Source organism: Cupressus sempervirens, chromosome 1, assembly GCF_028749045.1.
Source record: "Cupressus sempervirens isolate cs-2001-9-10 chromosome 1, ASM2874904v1, whole genome shotgun sequence".
Lineage (NCBI taxonomy): Eukaryota > Viridiplantae > Streptophyta > Pinopsida > Cupressales > Cupressaceae > Cupressus > Cupressus sempervirens.
Genome location: NC_143118.1, coordinates 34,877,501 through 34,900,283, shown reverse-complemented (window position 1 = coordinate 34,900,283; position 22,783 = coordinate 34,877,501). Strand labels below are relative to the sequence as shown.

The 22,783-nt window shown below is 33.8% G+C and overlaps 1 protein-coding gene across 1 annotated transcript; it reads left to right on the top strand.

Annotated features, from left to right (window-relative positions):
- Window positions 1-16,993: 16,993 nt before the first annotated feature.
- Window positions 16,994-18,498, top strand: LOC149576041 (protein SPIRAL1-like 3). The gene is made up of 2 exons (XM_089828239.1): window positions 16,994-17,238; window positions 18,113-18,498. Exons 1-2 carry the CDS (start codon window positions 17,071-17,073, stop codon window positions 18,188-18,190), a joined length of 246 nt encoding a protein of 81 aa, XP_089684365.1. The 5' UTR covers window positions 16,994-17,070; the 3' UTR covers window positions 18,191-18,498.
- Window positions 18,499-22,783: the final 4,285 nt, after the last annotated feature.

Below are 22,783 nucleotides of genomic sequence, written 5' to 3'. Positions count from 1 at the left end.
AGGGCAGTCCTGTGTCATCCAAAAAAAAAAAGTACTTAGACTTAGTTTCTGTTTCATGTGTTTTCATTTTTGGACACCCATTTGGGTCAAATAAAGGTTCCAACTCTCACAGTTCCACTATCAGTGTGTTAGAAAATCCCAAAAAAATAGGAGCATGTAATTGGGCCATCATTTTGGTGAACTAGAAGGTGTGAATTGGCCAGATGAATGTAATTGTAATTTAGAGCATTCTAGAAAAAGAATCATGTCAAAAGGCAACACAGTTTGAAAGTTATTGCAATTTTTTGAGTTTTGGAGACCTCTTAAGAATGCTTCAAAGTCAGGTTAGGGGCATTAAATGACCTTAAAAAGGGCCAAAAAATGGGGGACAAGCAAAGCTGGTCCATAGGGCTATAGAGCACTTCAAGAGCTTTTCAAAAATATAAACGGTTCGTCAATCGGAGCTACAGTTCAAAAGTTATGCCTCCCAAAAGTTTGGTTATCATTTCTGGATTCTTCTAGATTTGCATCAACTTCTAACGCAGCTTCTAGAACCTTCTATTTGGTCAGTGGATGCCTACTAGCACTTTCTAGAATGTACTCCTAGTCCTTAACCCTCTGGGGTCTATTTAAGGAGATTTCTGGCATTGTAAAAGGCAGTTCGGAGTGGAGTTTGAGAGGAGGTACTGAAAGGAGAAATTATCTCCAGATTTATGCTATTGTAAGCCCTTAGGGCATGTTTTGAAGTTTATTTTCCTATACTATTGTGCTAGCTTATTTTCTCAGTTAATATAATTTTTCCTTTTCTGTTGTGTCCATTTTTGTTCTTGGGTTGTGTCCCCGTCAAGTGGTATCAGAGCGAGATTTCCTGAGTGTGTAGACAGAACGCCGACTGTGAGGTAGTTTGCACTAGGACTGTGTGGTTTTGGGTTTGAGTTAAGAAGATGCCTCCATGAAGAGAGCATGGTGGAAGGGCCAGAGCTATTAATCCTGAGGTTAGAGCCCTCCAAACGTAGGTACAGGCATTGCAAGAGGAGCTTCGTAGAGGAGCAAATGTTGCCGCAAGTAACGATAGTGAGGATCATAATGAAGAAGAAGTAATGGAACCAGAAGGGGAATTTGACGGGGAAGTTCTGAATCATGCAGAGGAAAGGCTTTTTAGGGCCATTACTAAGTTTGGGAAAAGACCCACAATTGAAGTGGGTGTATTTTCAAGAAATCTGCAACCGGATGAGTTGATCGATTGGATCAATGAACTGGAAGAATACTTTGAGTATGATGATATCAGGGACCTAGATAGGGTTAAGTTTGCAAAGGCCAAACTGAAATTCCATGCCAAAATCTAGTGGCAAGAGGTCTAATTGGAAAGAAATAGAAGAGAAAGGAGAAGATCACAAGATGGGATCGCATGGTGGACAAATTTAAGAAGTAGTTCATTCTTGTGGACTATGAGCTTGATTTGTTTAAGAAGATGCATGGGTTAAAGCAAGCAAGAAGATCAGTCCAAGAATATACAGAGGAATTTTACCAACTCTTGATTAGAGTGGGACATGCAGAAGCAAATAAGGAGAAGGTTTCTCGTTATATCAGGGGGTTGCGACCTAGCATCCAGGAGGAATTAAGTCTGGTAAGAATGAACAGCGTTGAAGAGGCATACCATTTTGCCCTATGAGTTGAATAGAAGCTGAATAAAAGGTTTTAAGGAAGACAAAGAGGGTGCGATCAAGGAGGAAGGGTAAGCGGTAGATCATCTGGAGGCTGCAATCAAACCTAAAAGAAAAATGAAGATGTGGGTACTAGCAGGAACCAGAGGAATGAGGGTTTCAACTGCTCCTATGATCAAGACTTTGGAAATCAAAGAGGAAGAGGTAGAGGACGTGGACAAGGAAGAGGAGGCTTCCATGGTACCTATTTCCATTGCAATGAAGAAGGTCATCGTGCCTTTAAATGCCCTCAATGACAAGGAAGGACAGATAGGAGAGCTGAGGGCCAAGCTAGGGTTGCTCATGTGGAGGAGGATGCAGAAAGAGGAGAGACCTTGGTAAATGAAAGAGTCCTACTAAGTGGTGAGATTGAACCAGGACAATGGAGGAGTTTGTTCCATACCAGATGCAAGTGTGAGGATAAATGTTGTGACGTGATCATTGGTGGTGGTAGCACTGATAACCTAGTATCAGAAGAGAGGGTCTCTAAGCTGAAGCTCAAGAGGGAGAAACATCCCCAGCTCTATCAGATTGCTTGGGTAAAAGATGATCATAAGGTCCTGGTAAGTGAACAATGTTTAGTAAAATTCAAAATTGGGAGTTACCATGATGAAATTCTCTATGATGTTATTTCAATGCATGTTTTCCATCTATTGTTGGGTAGACCATGGCAGTTTGATAGACATGTAGTACATGATGGACATGCAAACACATACTCTCTGACAAAGGATGGAGTTCACCACAAATTGAAGCCCATGAAAAAGGAAGGTGAAAAGGAATGTAGCAGTGCTAGGATTTCTCTTGTTGATGAAAGGAAGTTTTTAGATGGCATGAAACATCAGCATATGTGCTATTCTTTGATTCCTAGGAAAGATAAAGAAGGTAGTAGTGAAATACTAGTTGAAGTTTTAGATTTACTAGGGGAGTTTGGAGATATTATCTCTGATAATGCTCCAGATGGATTGCCACCAGTAAGGCAAATCAGTCGTCAGATAGATCTGATTCTAGGAGCTAGTTTGCCTAACAAGGCTGCTCATAGGATGACTCCTACTAAAACAGAGGAGCTAAATAGATAGGTTCAGGAGTTGTTGAGGAAGGGCTTGATTCGAGAGAGCCTGAGTCCATGTGCAGTACCTGCAGTACTTGCACCAAAGAAGGATGGAGAGTGGAGGATGTGTACAGATTCTTGAGCTATAAATAGGATCACCATCAAGTATCGGTTTCCTTTGCCAAGGATGGATGATATTATGGACTGCTTGAGTGGTGCTCAGTACTTCACAAAGATAGATCTGAAGATTGGTTATCACCAGATACGGATTCAAGAAGGAGATGAGTGGAAAATAGCCTTCAAGACCAAGGAGGGTCTTTATGAGTGGTTAGTCATGCCCTTTGGATTGACGAACACCCCAAGTACCTTCATGCGGCTCATGAATGAGGTACTTAAGAAGTTCTTGGGAAAATTTGTTATTGTTTATTTGGATGATATTTTAATTTTTAGAAAGACTTTAGAAAAACATTTATTGCATATTCGTAGTGTCCTTGAAAGGCTAAGGGAAGAGAAACTGTTAATTAATGTGAAGAAGTGTAACTTTGCAAAAAGGGAGTTAGTCTATTTGGGGTTTGTTATATCACCTAAAGGTCTCAAAATGGATCTGAAGAAGGTAAAAGCCATCTTGGGATGGCCTACTCCAAGGTCTGCTACTGAGGTAAGATCATTTCATGGTCTGGTTAGTTTTTACAAGAATTTTATTAAGAATTTCAGTGGCATATGTGCACCCCTAACTGATACAATAAGAGGGGATAGAAAAGAGTTCAAATGGACTATAGCAGCTGTGAGGAGTTTTGAATTGCTGAAGAAGAAGGTGACAGAATAGCCTGTGTTGGCACTTCCAGATTTTATAAAGGTTTTCTAGGTGGATTTTGATGCCAGTGGCAGTGCTATTGGGGCTGTATTAAGCCAAGAAGGTAAGCCTATTGCATATTTTAGTGAAAAATTGAATGATGCAAAGAAGAAGTATTTTGTTTATGATCAAGAGTTCTATGCAATAGTTCAGGCCTTAAAGAAATGGAGGCATTATTTATTGCCAAAGGAATTTGTTTTGTATACTGATCATCAGGCATTACAGTACCTAAATAGCCAAGGTAAATTGAATCAGAGGCATATGAAGTGGGTAGAGTTCTTGCAGAGTTATAAATTTGTGTTGAAGCATAGAAGTGGAAAATCTAACAAGGTTGCAAATGCACTAAGTAGGAGACAGTTGTTGCTTACAGTAATGCAAGTTGAAGTAGTTGGGTTTGATGAACTCAAGAATTTGTACCCCGAGGATCTTGATTTTGCTGAAGCATGGAAAGCTTGTGAAGAGCTCGTTTCTGTAGATAGAACCAAGTGGTTAGACTATATTATTCAGGATGGCATGTTGTTCAAGGGTAGTCAGTTGTGCATACCAAGGAGTTCCATGAGGGAAAATTTGATTAAGGAGAAACATAGTGGAGGGATGGCAGGACATTTTGGTCAAGATAAGGCAATTTCCATTCTTAGAGAACATTATTTTTGGCATCAACTTTCACAGGATGTGAAGAAGTTTGTATAGAGTTGCCAAGTTTGTCAAGTTGCCAAGGGGTTTAGTCACAATACTGGCCTATATCAGCCATTGCCTATTCCATCAAGGCCATGGGAGGATATAAGTATGGATTTTGTTCTTGGATTGCCAAGGACACAAAGGGGTAATGACTCAGTATTTGTGGTGGTTGATAGGTTCTCCAAAATGGCACATTTCATTCCATGCCACAAAACTCATGATGTTATCCATATTCCAGACTTGTTTTTCAAAGAGGTTGTAAGACTACATGGTCTTCCATAGAGTATACTTTCTGATAGAGATACTAAATTTGTGGGGTATTTCTAGAGGACATTGTGGAAAAAGTTGAGAACAGACTTGAAATTCAATTCCACGCATCACCCACAAACTGACGACCAAACAGAAGTGGTAAACAGAAGTCTGGGCAACTTGCTGAGATGTTTAGTTGGGGATAAGCCCAAGGGATGGGATTTGATTCTACCACAAGTGGAGTTTGCTTACAATAACTCTATAAATAGGAGTACTGGAAAATCACCATTCCAAATTGTATATGGGAATAGCCCAAGGACTGCACCAGAATTGAGGAAGATAGAACAAGGGGAGAGGACAAGTGCTAAAGCTGAGGAATTTGCTGAACATATCAAGCGTCTACATGAGGAGGTTCAAGCACACATTACCAAGATGAATCAAGATTATAAAGCTAGGGCTGATCAAAGGAGAAGACATAAGGAATTCCAAGTAGGGGATCTAGTCATGGTGCACTTACAAAAAGAAAGATTTCTAGCCGCTACTTACGACAAGCTGAAAATGAAGAAATTTGGCCCCTGCAAAATTTTGAAGAAAAATGACTCAGGAAATGCATATGAAGTGGAGCTGCCAAATGGTATTCACATTTCTCCCATTTTCAACATTGCAGATTTAACAGAGTATCATGATGATGGTGCATATGAGGAGCTGGTGTTAGAGCCATGTCCAATTCTTGCTTCTAAGAAGGAGGAGATAGAAGACATTCTAGATCATCGTGTGGGTAGGAGTACTAGAAACAGGCAGTATGAAGAGTATTTGGTCAAATGGAAAGGACGATCGATCGAGGACTCAACTTGGATTTCAGGAGCTGAGGTTTCCCATTTGGGATTTCCTCTACCATTCATAAAGTGACAGGGTCACTTTTCAATCTACCCTAGGTGTCTGATGCAGGAGCATCCAGAGGTATAAGGGCAATCCTGTGTCACCCAAATAAAAATGTACTTAGACTTAGTTTCTGTTTCATGTGTTTTCATTTTTGGACACCCATTTGGGTCAAATAAAGGTTCCAACTCTCACAATTCCACTATCAGTGTGTTAGAAAATCTCAAAAAAATAGGAGCATGTAATTGGGCCATCATTTTGGTGAACTAGAAGGTGTGAATTGGCCAGATGAATGTAATTTTAATTTAGAGCATTCTAGAAAAAGAATCAGGTCAAAAGGCAACACGATTTGAAAGTTATTGCAGTTTTTTGAGTTTTGGAGACCTCTTAAGAATGCTTCAAAGTCAGGTTAGGGGCATTAAATGACCTCAAAAAGGGCCAAAAAATGGGGGACAAGCAAAGCTGGTCCATAGGGCTATAGAGCACTTCGAGAGCTTTTCGAAAATATAAACGGTTCGTCAATCGGAGCTACAGTTCAAAAGTTATGCCTCCCGAAAGTTTGGTTATCATTTCTAGATTCTTCTAGATTTGCACCGACTTCTAACACAGCTTCTAGAACCTTCTATTTGGTCAGTGGATGCCTACTAGCACTTTCTAGAATGTACTCCTAGTCCTTAACCCTCTGGGGTCTATTTAAAGAGATTTCTGGCATTGTAAAAGGCAGTTCGGAGTGGAGTTTGAGAGGAGGTACTAAAAGGAGAAATTATCTCCAGATTTATGCTATTGTAAGCCCTTAGGGCATGTTTTGAAGTTTATTTTCCTATACTGTTATACTTGCTTATTTTCTCAGTTAGTATAATTTTCCCTTTTCTTTTGTGTCCATTTTTATTCTTGGGTTGTGTCCCCATCATTTAAGCTCATTTTTAAAAAAATATTTCAAATCTTTTAATCTTTCCCACTTCACTTTTTTCATGAAAAGTTATCTTCAAGAACCCCACATGGATACTTTGTATAATAATTCTATTCTAATATTGATCAAGAAACTTATATCAATTCTGATATAATTAAATCACTTGATTATTAATATGTATTTTTTTATAATAAATGTCAAGATCAAGACTCTTCTTAGGTTAATAAAAGTGATCCTAAAAAAAATTCATTAATGAGGATACACATTCCCTATACAAGTAAATTTCAAAGAAAGGAGGTTCATATTCCTTTAATTTTTTTAGATCAAAGAAAATATCAAAGATGCACAAAATAAAATTTAAAATCTTGAAAAATTACAAAACATAAAAAATTGAAAATCTATTGAATAACTCTACTACATACCCTATCAAAGATAATATTTCAATACACTATAGTAGCTCTAGAAATATATAATGAAACCTAAAAATAATTCAAAGATTAACAACATATTCTTAAGTGAAAGATTGTGAAATCCTTTGTTCGATAAGTCTAGGATTACTAGAGGAAAATTTGCTAGACTTTTCTTCATTGATTTATTGTCTTAAATTATCCAAATATTTTTTAACTTTGATTTTCTCTTAATTTTTGTCAACTCCCATTAAATAAATTGAATCTAAAAGTTAAAAAGAGTGTGATTGTAAATTTTCAAAGACTAACCTTGGGTATGACACATTAGTCTAAGTTGGAGTTTAGACAGTCTACCTAAAAACTTCTCCATCATGATGAAATGATAAGAAGAAATAGGATTTTCCTAATAAAGGGAAATTGATTTATTAAAAATAATAAAAGTTTAGGATTATTAGTAAGATAAAAAAGGAATTAGAATATACACAATTCATAAGTCAATAATTCAACCCCTACAAAACTAAAATAGACACAAGATACATTAAATGAAATTTTATCTAAGTTATTGCAGCATTTTTGGCATTTCTAATTTAATAAGCATAGATTTATACATAGATTTGGACACAAATGAACAAACTCTACAAATTAATAATTTTATCTAGAAACTAATGTCCTGTTACATGAAATTTCTCCACTTAGAAATAACAATAGAAGTTAGTATTGGGTTTCATTTTGGTAAAAGTACAAAGTTGTGTCACCTTTCAAGATGACTTATCAGAACAACTAAATTCGAGTATTTCTATCTAAAACTCCATTTTGTTCAAACATATGATCTTGATAAATTTAATCTAGCTAATTTATATATAGTCTTACACTTTTCCAATTGGAAATGTCTATTAAATGCATGTTTTATACTAGTTAGTATCCAATTACTAAAGAAATACAATTATTTTAGAAAATTAATGTTTCAATAACTCTCACTAGTTTTTATAATATCTTTTTAATAACATATAAACACCATTTTATAGAGCTCAAAGTCAAGAATAGTCACATATAGAGTTCATAGTGTTTTAATTAGATATAGTATTTTGTAATTTAAAAATTCTATAAGTACGTATTTTAACACGCAGGAAGATGTTGATTTTGAGAAAAAAAAATATTAAATCAAATCAATAAAAATAAAAAATTATATGATGTTCTAGAGGAGAGAGTTTTAGAATCTATAAGTTTTCTTTTGGTTGAAATAAAATTATTTTGAAAAATGTGTTCAGTGATGAACACTATCGATTTGAATAAGTTGAAGTTTGAATCACTATAAAAGAGAAAATATAGGTCTAAAGCCAATTTTATTTTTGATTTTTCTAGCTACATATGTTATCTATAACATAATATGAGATCAAAGGGAAATAAGTTTATTTCCATTTAGTTTTATGGTGGGAATTAGACCCCTAATTTCCAGCATTTTTCAGCAACTAAAATGTTATCATTAAAAAATAGGAAAATATATCATTTCTTATTCCAAATCATTATTAAAAATTATAATCATAAACTTCATTCATTTATACACATTTCATTAGTTTACTTCATTTTTAAATTCTAAATAATAATACCAATTTTATGTCATTGAAGGTGAACAATTATACTTTTTTTAGCCTTTTCCTTTATAAAAGGGTGACACAGGTTTGTGCTTTCACCTATTTCAATTTCATGGTCAAGTTGTGTTATTGGTGTATCCGTAAAGTTTCAAATCCCTCACTAGGTTATTATAATCATAGACTTGTACCTTCTTCGATCATATGTGATTGGGAGTTGACCATTAGTATTCATGTTTCTTGAATTCATGTCAAGTGACTTAGTAGACATTCATGAAAGTTTTTTTTATTTTTGTTGAACTTGTATTTTTCAACGTGGCATGCCCAAGGCTTCTTAGTTGGCATTCAATATATGTTTTAGATGGAATGTCCATTTTTTCACACTTTACATACATGCAAACTATGGTAGTTGCATGTATTGTGCTCACCTTTCTAGGTATTGCACCTACTCATTTTTTATTTATAGAGATGAATCCATCATTACATAATTCCTTGTGCCCATCTATATGTTGCAAACTAGTTTTTGAACACTTTTCATACATGCAGACTATGGTAGTTCCATGTATTGTGCTCAAATTTCCAGGTATTATGCTTACTCATTTTTATTTCTAGAGATGAATCCATCATTACATAATTCCTTGTGCCCATCTATACATTGCAAACTAGTAGAATAACTATTGACATTGTAATCCTCCCTTGGATATCATATATCCTCAAAGATATGAATGAAATAATATATGGCTATGAATATGTGATATTCTTGTATAGATATCTAAAATAGTAGGAGTCACACAGATTTATTATTCTCGATGCTTCTTATCAATTACAACATATAACAACAACAATAATATTGCTGCAATTTAACAATTACAACATATACCAATGCCAACTAATTTAATTTCCTATAAACTAGGTTGTGATTCTTCATTGTAGATGGAACAACTATATGTGAAATGGAGAATCAGGGAAAGTGTAAAATTTTAGCATTAAGAGATCACCACTTATTTTTGAAATGACATTCATTGATTCCTTTCTAAATTGTTCCTATAGTATTTTAAAAGGAAATAGGATTATCACATTGAGGAATCCTTGAGGGAGCACTATTGTGTAATTTATAACCACTCAAGAAACATTGTAGCACAAGTGTGTAATATATTGTCCACTATATATTTATTTGAAAAAAATATTATTTATGGATTTTTCTTCCTTTTTACATGTTGAACAAAAACATGCCAATTTTGGTGTGCTTCTAGACAAGGATGTGTTTAGTGTTGCAATTTATCAAACTTTGATTATGAAAGCCTAAATTATCATCAAAATGATGTTGAATTGAATCAAAGATGAAGGAGAAGAAATTTAGATAGTTTATCATGATGTGTATAAGATTTCAAGTTTTCTATAAATGTCTAGGTTTCAAATTGTTGACAATTGAGGTACATTGAGCCTCTTGGCCATGAACATTCTTTTTGAAATACGGCAATACCCTTGGAATTCTTATATTTTCTAGTTTTTATTTTGGTTAATAAAGTTTGTAATTGTCAAGGTCATTTCAATTAGATGATCTAATGACACATGATTACATATAATTCATATAGTGGTTGTTAATTTATCATCACATGTGTAAAAAGCTAAAATGAACCTTGTGGAAAAAACATCATTTGTTTAATATGACTTCCCCAAATTTTCTTTTCTAAATAATTATTATACAATGAAAATGTTTACAAAGTTTTTGTGTGGAAAGTGTTGAATATTCTCTTCACATAGCTACATAGTTGAAACAATCATTTTTAAATTTCTTTATGACACGTAGCTTTTTGCAAGTGGGTTCTCAAGGATTCAATGAAGTTATGGAAGTAATAGAGTGAGAGATTCTCACTCAATAGGGGAAAACTCTTGGTAATTACTCTTTCAAGTGATGAGATCACTACAATAGAAAAAACAATCAACCGAACTTTGGCATGTTCTAAAATCCTTGAACTTTTGCACCAATGGTAACTACAAAATATAATTTTTCATCTAATTCTTTCCCAATTTTTGCGAGTAAAGGTGAGTTGAATGATACTAAAATATTTTTAATGTATCAAATTAATATTTTACTATAGGACTTATAAATTGTTTGTGGGCTATCTCTTTAAGGGAATTCTAGCTAAATCTTATCCATCTAAGTTTTCTGGCAATGGGGGTTCTTATAACCATACTTGGGTAAAAGTACAAAGCTATGTCAACTTTCAAGCTAACTTATCAGAATGATTGAATTTGAGTATTTCTTTCTAAAAATCTTATTTTTTTTAAAGATATGATCTAGATAAACTCATTCTAGCTAAGTTATATATTGTCTCACACTTTTCCAATTGGAAATGTCTATTAAATGCATGTTTTATACTAGTTTGTATCCAATTACTAAAGAAATAAAATTATTTCAAAAAAGTGGTATTTCAATAACTCTTACTATTTTTTATGATTTTTTTAAATAATATATAAACTCCATTTTATAGAGATTGGAGTTAAAAATATTCTCATATAGAGTTTATAGTATTTTACTAGATATAGTGTATTGTAATTAAAAAATTCTATAACCATGTATTTTAACACTCAAAAAGATGTCAATTTTGAGAAAGAAAAAAAATTAGATCACATCACAAAAATCTAAAAATTATATGACATTCTAGAGGAGAGAGTCCTCTTCTAGAATGTATAATTTTTCTCCTAGTTAGAATAGATTTTTTTTGAAAAATGTTGTGGGAGATGAAATTTCAAGTGAGTTAAAATTTCAATCCTTATAAAAAGAGAAAATATAGGTCTAAAGACAATTTTTTTTTTGGCTGTTCTAGATATATATGTTATCTATAAAATAGTCTAAGATCAAAGGGAAATATTTTTATTCCCATATAGTTTTGTGGTGGGAACTAGAACCCTAATTTTAAGCATTTTTCAACACTTAAAAAATTGTCTATAAAAATTAAAAAATTAAATCAATTCTTATTCCAAATAATTATTAAAAATTATAATCCTAAACTTCATCCATTTCTAACATTTCATTAGTTTACTTAATTTTCAAATTCAAACTAATAATACCAATTTTATGTCATTAAAAGTGAACAATTATACATTTGTTAGCCTTTTCCTTTATAAAAGGGTGACACAGGTTTGTGCTTTTACCCTTAGATTTTGATTAGCTAAGAAGGTCATTTTCTTATTTCTATTTAGTAAAATATTATTTTTATTTTACTATTTGATTGTGTTGAACTTGTCTCTATGCTTCTAGATAATTTATCTTAATATTTATAGTATTGTATGACATCACAACCATAGTTACTATGAAAATAAAAAATTATCAATATGAATTATTGGTCTATAGGTCTAAACTATGATATAGGACAATAGGCATTGGTGATCAGGATATGGTTGATCTAGCTTCAACTCCAAAATGGATGTAGTATTTTATAAACAACAAGTAGTGGTATCAAGATGAACCAAAAACATTTAGTTTATCATCCACAACCATTGAATTCACTAGATCACGTTCACTCCCATGCATCAAGTACCCCAAAATTATAGAGCTATGAACACTAATATGGACTGATGGATATATGGACACAAATATGGACAATTTGGGAAAAACAATAAGTCTCTATTTTTAGAGTAACAGGTTAATTTCATTTCATTTATTAAATTACCTTTACTCCCTTCTAAAGATTTCACTTTATGCACTTGCATTTTCATTTAATAATTAATTAGTAATCATTAAATGTCATTTACCTCTTAGGGTTTCTCTTTTAGGTTTTCGATCTCCTTCATAAGGATTGATCAGTTGTAAATTTATTCTTTTTGTTTTACACAAGTAAATACAATCTCCGTGCTTATTAAGAAAACCCTTTTCTCTCTCTACCCTTCTTACTTCCTTGTAATAGGTTATTTTCATGCAAGATATCCATGGCTTAGTGGATCTGTTCATTATCAAATCCTACATGATATCAGAGCCTTGTCTATGGCTACCTATTCTTGTTTGAAGCAAAAGAAGAATGGGGGTTTGACAGAAAAGATCTGGTATTATTTTAGTATTTTTTATGAAAATGGAGGGGGGGGAGAGGGGGGGGGGGGGGTGTGGTCTTTAATTTTTGGATCACTTTAAGGCCAAATAGACCTCACTATTGGATTCAGAAGGCATCAAAACCCCCATATTTGTTGATTTTAGACAACATTGACTCGAGAGGCAAAAAAAGAATTGCATAACTGGACCATACAACCTCTACACACAATATAAGGTGATAAAATTTTAAAAAATCACAAAAAATACAAAATCCATTTTTTTTTTACCACTAGGGTTTTAAGTCTTACTGTAGTGATTATTGAAACTGCTAGCAATCAGGGTAAGCTGCCACGGTCACCTCCTATGAGTAGGCTTAGCTGTAGTAGCTCTACCACTATGTTGTCACCACTACTAGCACTCCACCCATTCTCCACTACCAATCTTACAGTCATATAGAGGGCCGGGGAGCTTAACTTTAAGCCCTTTCTCAAAATTTTAAAAGGGTTTGTCATTTTTTTGGTTATACGAAGGCCCTAGCAGTCTTTTCACTCGAACTTGGATCTCTAATTTTTGGATCACTTTGAGGCCAAATAGACCTCACTATTGGATTTAGAAGCATCAAAACCCCCATATTTGTTGATTTTGGACAGCATTGACTCGGGAGGCAAAAAAGAATTTCATAACTAGACCATACAACCTCTACACACAATCTAAGGTGATAAAAATTAAAAAATCACAAAAAAATACAATTTTATTTTTATTTTTTACCACTGGGGTTTTAAGTCTTATTGCAGCGATTACTGAAACTACTAGCGATTAGGGTAAGCCGCCATGGTCACCTCCTATGAGTAGGCTTAGCCGCAATAGCTCTACCACTATGTTGTCACCACTGCTAGCACTCCACCCATTCTCCACTGCCAATCTCACAGTCATATAGAGGGCCAAGGGGCTTAACTTTAGGTCCTTTCTCAAAATTTTAAAAGGGTTTGTCATTTTTTTGGTTATACGGAGGCCCTGGCAGTCTTTTCGCTCGAACTTGAGCATACAGGGTATTTTTTCAATCCAAAAGAAGCACCAAGAAGTTGATTTAGAGACAGAGAGGATGATGCATGCATTTTTTAGAATTTTCTCTATTTTTGTACCTTTTCTTTGCTTGAAGTCAGATAATGCTTTCTATCTTCCAGGGGGTGTAACTTGCTCGATTTAGCTCCATTTTTTGATCCGAAAGAAGCATTGAAAAGATATTTTCAAGCCTTAACTAGATTCTCTATTTTTCATCAGTAATTCTCAAAGGTATATATGATTCTCAAACTAAAACCTATTTTCTCTATTCTTGCTTACACATTCCTTCTAGTAGTTGGGGTTTGGTTTCTTGTATTGTGGGGGGTTTTTTGTATTACATTTTTTGTTAGTTACATTAGTTACCAGAAATTTTTCAAAAGCCAATCCAACACCTTCTAAAACAATGCCCAAGACCTCTTATTGTATACAACTTCTAACCCCTCATAACTATTACACATGGAAGTCCCTGATGACACAACTTCTTCAGTCGAAAGGGTTGTGGTCTTGTTTAGATATAGTGTAGCCAATTTTGTAGAGGCTTTTTGAGGTCACATAGGAACAAGATGAATGAGGCAATGGGGTTTATTTCTTTACAAGTATTTGATAGTCTACAATTTTATCTTGATTGGTGCAATACCTCTCTAGTTATATGGACCAAGCTTGATAGCTTGTTCAGTATAGTGATTGAGTTCAAGGCACTTTAGATTGAGGAAGAGCTTACCTCTCTTGTACCAGATTCTTTTCTACCCATTGAGTACTTCTTGATGAGAGATCATTATTGTAGGATTGTGTGAAAATCAAGATTGACACTAAGTGCATTTACCTAATTCTTTCTAATCTTTGTGAAAACTTTTAGATTTTTTATTTAGACTTATCCTTTCAAGTTCCCTAGCGAGGCATTACATTTGGTATCAAAGGCTTCTATTGCTACATTGAGAGCTCTAGGGTCTATTATTCTTAGGAAAAAAATGTTCAATAATATAGACCTTGTTTCATAGTAAATGCATGAAGGTTAGTAAAGAGTAGAACTCTCTATAGATCCCACCAAGGGAATTTACAGGGAGATCATACATAAGAACATAGAATCACAAAAGCCTAAATCTCATAAAAGGATAGAATACTAAGGATAGGTATTTCACAATTTATAGTTAAGTACTTCATTTGGTCGTAATCCATACTTTTCTAGTGTCTAACACTAATATTGGGAAAATTCCATTAAACTTGTATAAACTCTACATATTTTGTTGTTCAAGATAAACCTATATTTTACAAAATTAATTTCTAACATTAGTGGAATTACAAACTTAGTTTAGATTAGTTCTATCATATTCTATTGTTAAACATTCTATTGTTAAAACTATATTAATTGAACCATAAAATTAATTTCTAACATCAGTGGAATTACAAACTTAGTTTAGATTAGTTCTATCATATTCTATTGTTAAATATTCTATTGTTAAAACTATATTAATTGAACCATGAATTTCTAAACACTATACTTAAATCTTGTTTTGGAACATAAAATATTTTGGTATAGAATTCATTGGATATCTTATCCATATTTAGTTGTCATCTTTCAAGTGAAATCCTAGTCCTAGGGGGGAGGATTTAATGTCACCCTAGCAACATGATTTCAGACTTATTTTGGGGCACTAGACAAGCTTTGTATGTTTTAGAATTGCAGTAGGAGGTTAGATGATAATTTTCATGATGATTTTTGAGATACAATTTCTATGATACATTTTATATACTTTTTTTTATGGATTATGAACTTCTAACCCTACTAACCCATTCAACACCTATATTATTATCGATATGATTCTATATGATTATAATCTTATTTTTAGAGATGCATGTTGGTTGGTCAATGATGTAGTGTGTGCAAGAATAGGTACTAAAGCCTCTATATTATATATTGATTCAGAGATTAAATTATGGTCCAAGAACGTCTTTATATCATTTTTTTTTCAATCTCATGTCTTTCAATAGAATTCATGGGTAGATCATGGTTTCTCTTGGCCTATTTTTCATATTGTCCTAATTTTGGATAAATTTAGGCTATGGATGTAGTATGTTGGGTAGATGCAAATACATCACTCTATATCATTGTTAAATGAAGATACAAGAACTTGTGGATCCCTAAACAATTAATGTAGTAGCTCAAGTAGCCTTGTGGGGTTTAGATCTTGGTGTAGCACTACAAGGAAGAAACCTTGTCATTTCACCAAAGGATTGTACCCTTGACACAACATTAATTTTACTATATATGTAAATAAAAAATGTTCTCTTTATTTTCCATAATATATGTTGTATTAAACTTTAAGCAAAAATAAAAGAGATGTTCTAAAGTGTATTTCATTATTGTACTTCTATTACTATAATAAAAAATAAATTACAATCAACCTTGATGTCATTTTCATTCCTATTTTGTTAATTTTTAATTGGTTATGTAATCACGTGCAATTATAATAATTATTGTTTTATCTTTATATATTTATTAGTATATTGAATATAATTATAATCATATATTTTTATAGGTTAGATCAAATAAACAAAAGGTTTTATTAAATTATAATTTGATTAGACCTATATGTTTGAAAAAGCAACTTATTAAACTTAAATTGTTGGATCAGTTAACAACATTCGAATTGATTTTAGAAAGATAGTTAAACATCATTCAATCAATCTTTTGTCAATAATATAAGACATGAGACATCATCTACTATGCTTTGAAAGAGAAACTCAAAATGAAAACACAAAAAATCCGTTATTTATGTCTGATTCTATTGGTGTTTACTTTGTTGTGCAATCAGATTTATCCTATAATAATGATAACTTTATACTTTATGATTCAGTCTAAATCAATTAGTTTTTCTGTTATTTTCTTTATTATGTAATCATATTTATTTGATAATCATTATAACTTTAGACTTTCATAATTAGAATCCAATAAACTAACTTGACATTAAAAAAAAAGAATTAAATGACTCGTCGAAAATATTTAGCTGACCTTTATAAAAAAAAGGTACAAATGTTTTTATAAATCTTATTTAACCAATGTTTTGACAATAACATAAATATTATCCATTATCTATTATATTTGATTAAAAAAATTTAAAACATAAGTAATCTCCCGAAAAGGAAGCGTGATATTGTACTAACTAATACTCCATTATAAGATATTGGCTATGCTTCTTTTGGAAAAGTTACAAAGATACGCATAATTGCCTTTTTTATTTCAAAAAGGGACATGTTTATAACTATCACATGTACAATCTATTAGTAGAAATCGGCAAGTTTTACTAGAACAGTCCAATGCATCAAAAGGTGACCAATTGCCATTAATGGGAGTCCAAAAGTAGACCACTCACTTACTTGTTGATATATTATCATTTCAAACAAGACATAATCATTGCTTTACGTTGTGGTTGCTGTTGAACGTGTCTATGAAGAAAAGACATCACAGTTACCAAATATTAGGGTTTTTAATACATGATAAATCAGCCCGTCGATCAGCATTTCAGTTTGGTGAGCTCTCCTTATTGCTTGTGTTATAAGAATAAATCATTGTTTTAATGACAGATTTGTGGATATCTATATGTGTGAGCATTTCTTAACTAATCCATTGCATAAGTAATTAAGGCAATACAATCACTTTTGTACTTCAATTTGAACCAGAGAAAATGGGTCGTGGTGTTTGCAGTGGAGGAGGGCAAAGCTCATTGGGATACCTCTTGGGAGGAGCAGACTCAATGCCCACAAAAGATGCCCCTACAAATTTGAACAACAGCAAGCCCGTTTCAAACAACTATCATAGGGTAGATGGGCAGAACAGTGGGAATTTCATTACTGTAAGTTGATCTAATTTTGTTTATTAGCATTCCATTCTATTGGGTATTAGACCAGCATAAAGAAATGTTGTTAAAAAAAAATATCGGTTTTTGATTCATCATAGTTTTTGTTCAAGTAGTTAACCAGTCTATTGGGTAGTTAGACAAAAGTAGCATAGATTAACATTGTGAAGCACATTATTTATTGAAATAATAAAGAATAAAGAAGAAAAAGTAATGATAGATCATACAGTGTGATCATTAAAAAAAAACCACACGAATCTGAAAGTAATATAATGTAAAACTTGATATATAATGCAACTTCATCTGTTTTCTTATATATATTTCTTACTACTGGATATTAAGCCCAACATAGATGGTTGCTATAAAAAAGATTGGTTTTATGTTTTAGTACTGTTTTTCTTCATGCATATAAGCAATCTGTTGGATAGAGAAACCAGTGTAGTTTAGATCAGTATTTCAGATTGATTTTTGGATCTATTATCAATATAATAGGGATTTAATAAGAGAACTAACAAATGTAGGTATGATACAAACCACACAGTATTAATAGAGAAAAAAATATAGTATAAGTAAATCTGGTTTCATTCAACTGGCTGTTAAGACCAACATAGATAGTCATGATTATGATGAATCACTGTTTTCCTTTGTGTATACAAGCAGTGTATTGGACGGTAAGATCAATGTGGTATAGATCAATATCTCAGATTATAGAATGTGATCCATTCTCAGAATAATAGAAAAATAAAAGATTGATAAATATAAGTGTATAGTGACGTTGATCTACTTTTATGTTTATAAGCATTTCGTTCTAATGTGCGTGGAGACAAACATAGATAATTGTGAAAAAATTGATTGGTTTTATGATGATCAGGATCGGCCTTCAACAAAAGTGCAGAATGTACCAGGGGGAGGTTCTTCCCTGGGGTATCTCTTGGGAGGACAGAAATGATCAAAAGCCAGACCATCAGTCATGTGTTCATCATCATTATCATATATGATTTGGAGTTGGAACGTAGTACCATTCTCATGGCATTTGCTGAAGTCGGTCTTTTCTAGATTGTTAATGTATTAAATGTTTGTTTATTCTGGTGTCCATAGAAATAGGGCAGTGGGGAAATAATAATGCTTGAAATGATATATTTCTTATCTTGAAAGTATTGAAGCCCTCAATTCCTAAAGAGATTTGAGTGTTGTATATTCACAAATAATTGTGCACAATGTGATTTGTTTATAGTTAATGCAATAAATACTTGCTTATATTGATGTTCATGGCCGAGACAATAATCCTTGCAAGGATATATCTCTTGTCATGGAAATTTTTGTGCACTCAAATCGACAAAAAGTTTGACTGTAAATCTCATTCCAATCTATATTTCTTGTAAACTTCCATACTTTAGTACACGAAAACTTAAGCGTTTAGACTATGACAGCGGCAAATTTGACATAATTAACAATCAGTAGTTTCTCTGTTTCAAATGGATTAGCATTTGTTACATTTTATGAATTAAAACGTTAAATGTGATAATTAAAAATGGTGTTAAAAGATACCTTGATGATGTTTTTAACCCAAGTTCAAAATCAAACCTGGGAAAAGTTTAAATGGGTCAAGCTCAGATATCAGATAACAAATGATGGTTGATTAGTTATTATTATTTTTTCTTATTTAAAATATATTTATATTTTTTATACTATAAACAAGTCATATTTTAAATTTCAATTTTTTTTAAACAATCTATCAATTTATCATGAATATCATTAGTCTAAAAAAATCATATTATTAGTGATTATATAGAATTTGTCAAAAATTAGATAACTTTTCATTTATTAGTATAATTATGAATATTTAGAAAATAATAATGATATGCTTATTCTAAAAACTTTTTAAAAATATATTTTCTTCTTTTTAAAAAAAAATTCTAAACTAAAATAGATAAAAGTTTTTTATCAACATATAATATTTAGCTTCAACTTTAAAAACTTCAAAAACTAACTATAAATCCATAAGAGAACTCTATTGGTCTTGAAATATTTAATGACACTGGAAGAGAATGTCATAAACTCACTCAAAATTTGGTAATGACAAAAACATGAAAAGAGCTCAATTCCAAGAATACCAATAATGCTTCTAACTATTCATAGAAAAGTGACATTAAGAAGTATATGATTCACATTTTCTTCATGATTTCTACATGAAACACATTTTTAAGGTAAAGTGAATCTAGTCCTTTTTATTTTATCCCATGGAAGCTGCTTATTTTGATCTTATCCCTCTTGTTCTCTAGAAATTGATGTCCAAGAGTGACAAAATAAGCCACTTTGAAATCATATCCCAAATAAAGAGCATTGTCTACCTGTAGATAAGAATATAAAAAGAATGGCTCAAGCTCTAGATAAGTTGTTGTAATGCGTCGCCAAGGAACCCAAAAAAAATTAACCTAAAGTTTTACTAAGTTTGTCAAACATTTGTTTTGAAAGATAATAAACAACAACATATATAATAGAGTGGAAGCAATAATAACGAGATAAAATAGAAAAAGTAATAACTCACATACATACAACCATCAAAAATAGATTACATCTCCTAAGGGTCCCATAACGTTGAATCACATTTAAGTTTATTAATATTAAATCTAACACATAGCAATTCCACATCATGGAATAACTACAAGTATGAATCCATTTAAATAATATACAATTATAGGATGCCACTTGACAATAATCAAAATGCACAATCATCCAATGTACAAGTCATAGGGTATGAAAGGCTGAAAGAATATACATCATAAAATAGATTACATCATCTTGTAAGATCTATGAAATCAAATACAACACAATAGAGTATGAACATCCATCATAGTACACAAGAACAAAATGAAAAGTAATACAAAATAGGGAACTCTAGCAACAACATCGAACTGTCGGATCTCAATGGTATAAGAAAATGCACTACTACCTGACCTCATGGAACCTAAATCACTCACTCCCACTGCACTAAGGAGATAAACTCAAGTCTCAAGGTAAGTGCACCAAGTTGTGCTGCCAAAAGGGGGGTATAAGTGGACACCTTTTTTTTTGAAATCAACAATTTCTAAACTTCAACAAAAATTTGAAGATAGTTACATTCAAAATTGCAAGATATGACAAAAACAAAAGTAGTAGTCCTTTGAATCTGGTTTCTAAACTACTAATTTTTTTTCTAAATGGTTTAGTTTTAGGTTTTCAAAAAAGGGGACCACAAAAAGTGGTATTGTTTATTCCAAAAAACCATAACACAGTACAAAGTGTGGCCCCCCTAAAATTTTAACTTTTTTTATAAAATTCTTTAATCACTCTTGTCAAAAGTTACTTAACACTATGTAGTTTATCCTAGATTTTTTGGGTAATTTTATAATGTGTATTTTTTAATGAATTTTTTAAACTAGAAACATTCCAAAAATGTGAAATATCTGTGTGCTCCCCCTAGAAATGATTGAAAACTAATCTAAAATCAAAATTTCTTTTTTTCAAAGTGTGTAGAATGGAGTCTAGTTTCTAAAAAACTAAGTTGTTGCAAAATTTGATGAATGAGCTAAAATCTATAGCCCAATTAGTACATGTTAGTTTTTGAAAGGAATTATAGATGAAAGGCTTGAAATAGTTCAAATTAAAAATAAATGATATGGTTATATAGCTAACACAGAGACCTATAATGTCATGTAACCTAAGCTTATTGATGCTCAACCACGAAGAATCTTGAAGGAGAGCACATAAGAAAAATCAATCATTTTTTGTATGTTTGCAGCGAAACACATCTCAGGCCAGTTTATAGACTCCAAACCTTTGGGTTGGATCTCCAAGGCAAAACCAAGCCTTAGGCTTGGTTTAATGCAAAGATTTGAATAATGCATATGCCATATAGCAAGTGTGCACTATAGCATGCACGTGCTATTTACATCTTTTTGAATTTGGTTCTCAATAGCATGTTTGCGCTATAGTGCGTACACACTATTGAGACCTAAATAGTGCATAGAGAGGGAAGAAGAGATGAAAAGCAAGAGCAAGAGAGAAGGAGATGGCTCTATGTGTGTGTGTGTGTGTGTGTGTGTGTGTGTGTGTGTGAGAGAGAGAGAGAGAGAGAGAGAGAGAGAGAGAGAAGGGGATGGAAGAGGGAAGAGAGAGAGAGTAGGGGATGGGAGAGAGAGGAAGTGTGTGAGAGAGTAGGGGTGGCAAAGAGAGTATAGGATGGGAGAGAGATATTGAGAGTAGGGGATGGGGAGAGAGAGTATAGGATGGGAGAGAGAGATTGAGAGTAGGGGATGGGATGGGGGAGTGGGAGAGAGAGAGAGTAGGTGATGGAAGACGGAGTGAGAGAGAGGAGGATGGGAGTGCATGTGTGTGAAAGAGAGAGAGAGTAGGGGATGGTTGTGTGTGTGTGTGTGTGTGTGTGTGTGTGTGTGTGAGAGAGAGAGAGAGAGTAGGGGATGGGAGAGAGAGGAAGTGTGAGAGAGTAGGGGTGGCAGAGAGAGTATAGGATGGGAGAGAGATATTGAGAGTAGGGGATGGGGAGAGAGAGTATAGGATGGGAGAGAGATATTGAGAGTAGGGGATGGGACGGGGAAGGGGGAGAGAGAGAGAGAGAGAGAGTAGGTGATGGGAGACGGAGTGGGAGAGGAAGAGTGAGAGAGAGGAGGATGGGAGTGCATGTGTGTGAAAGAGAGAGAGAAGGGAATGAGAGAGGGAAGAGAGATAGTAGGGGATAGGAGAGAGAGTAGGCAGTGGGAGAGGAAGAGGGGGGTGGAAATGTGTGTAAGAGAGAGAGAGTAGGGGATGGGAGAGAGTATGAAAATGTGAGAGAGAGTAGGGAGTTCCAGAGAGAGAGTAGAGAGGGAGAGAGAGAGAGAGAGAGAGAGAGAGAGAGAGAGAGAGAAAGAGAGAGAGTAGGCAGTGGGAGAGGGGGTGGGAGAGGGAGAGCGAGTGAGATACAAAGTAGGGGATGGGAGAGGAGAGAGAGGGGGGCGATGGGTGTGTGTGTGAAAGAGAGAGTAGGGAATGGGAGAGGGGAGAGAGGGATAGAGAGAGATTGGGGGATGGGAGAGAAAGAGAGTAGGTGGTGGGAGAGGGAGTGAGAGAGGGAGAGAGGGGGATGGGAGTGTGTGTAGAGTAGGGGATGGGAGAGAGTCTGAGAGTGTGAGAGAGAGTAGGGGTGGCAGAGAGAGTGAGAGTAGGGGATGGGGGAGAGAGAGTAGAGAGGGAGAGAGTGAGATAGTAGGCAGTGGGAGAGGGAGTGGGAGGGAGAGAGAGGGGGGATGGGAGTGTGTGTGAGAGATCTAGAGAGTAGGGAATAGGAGAGAGGAAAGAGAGAGTAGGTGGTAGGAGAGGGAGTGAGAGAGAGAGAAAGAGAGAAAGGGGGAATGGGAATGTGTGTAAGATAGATAGAGTAGGGGATGGGAGAGAGTGTGAGTTTGAGAGAGAGTAGGGGTGGTAGAGAGAGCTCGTACAAGATGGGAGAGAGAGAGAGTGAGAGTAGGGGATGGGAGAGAGTGTGAGAGAGAGAGTGAGAGTA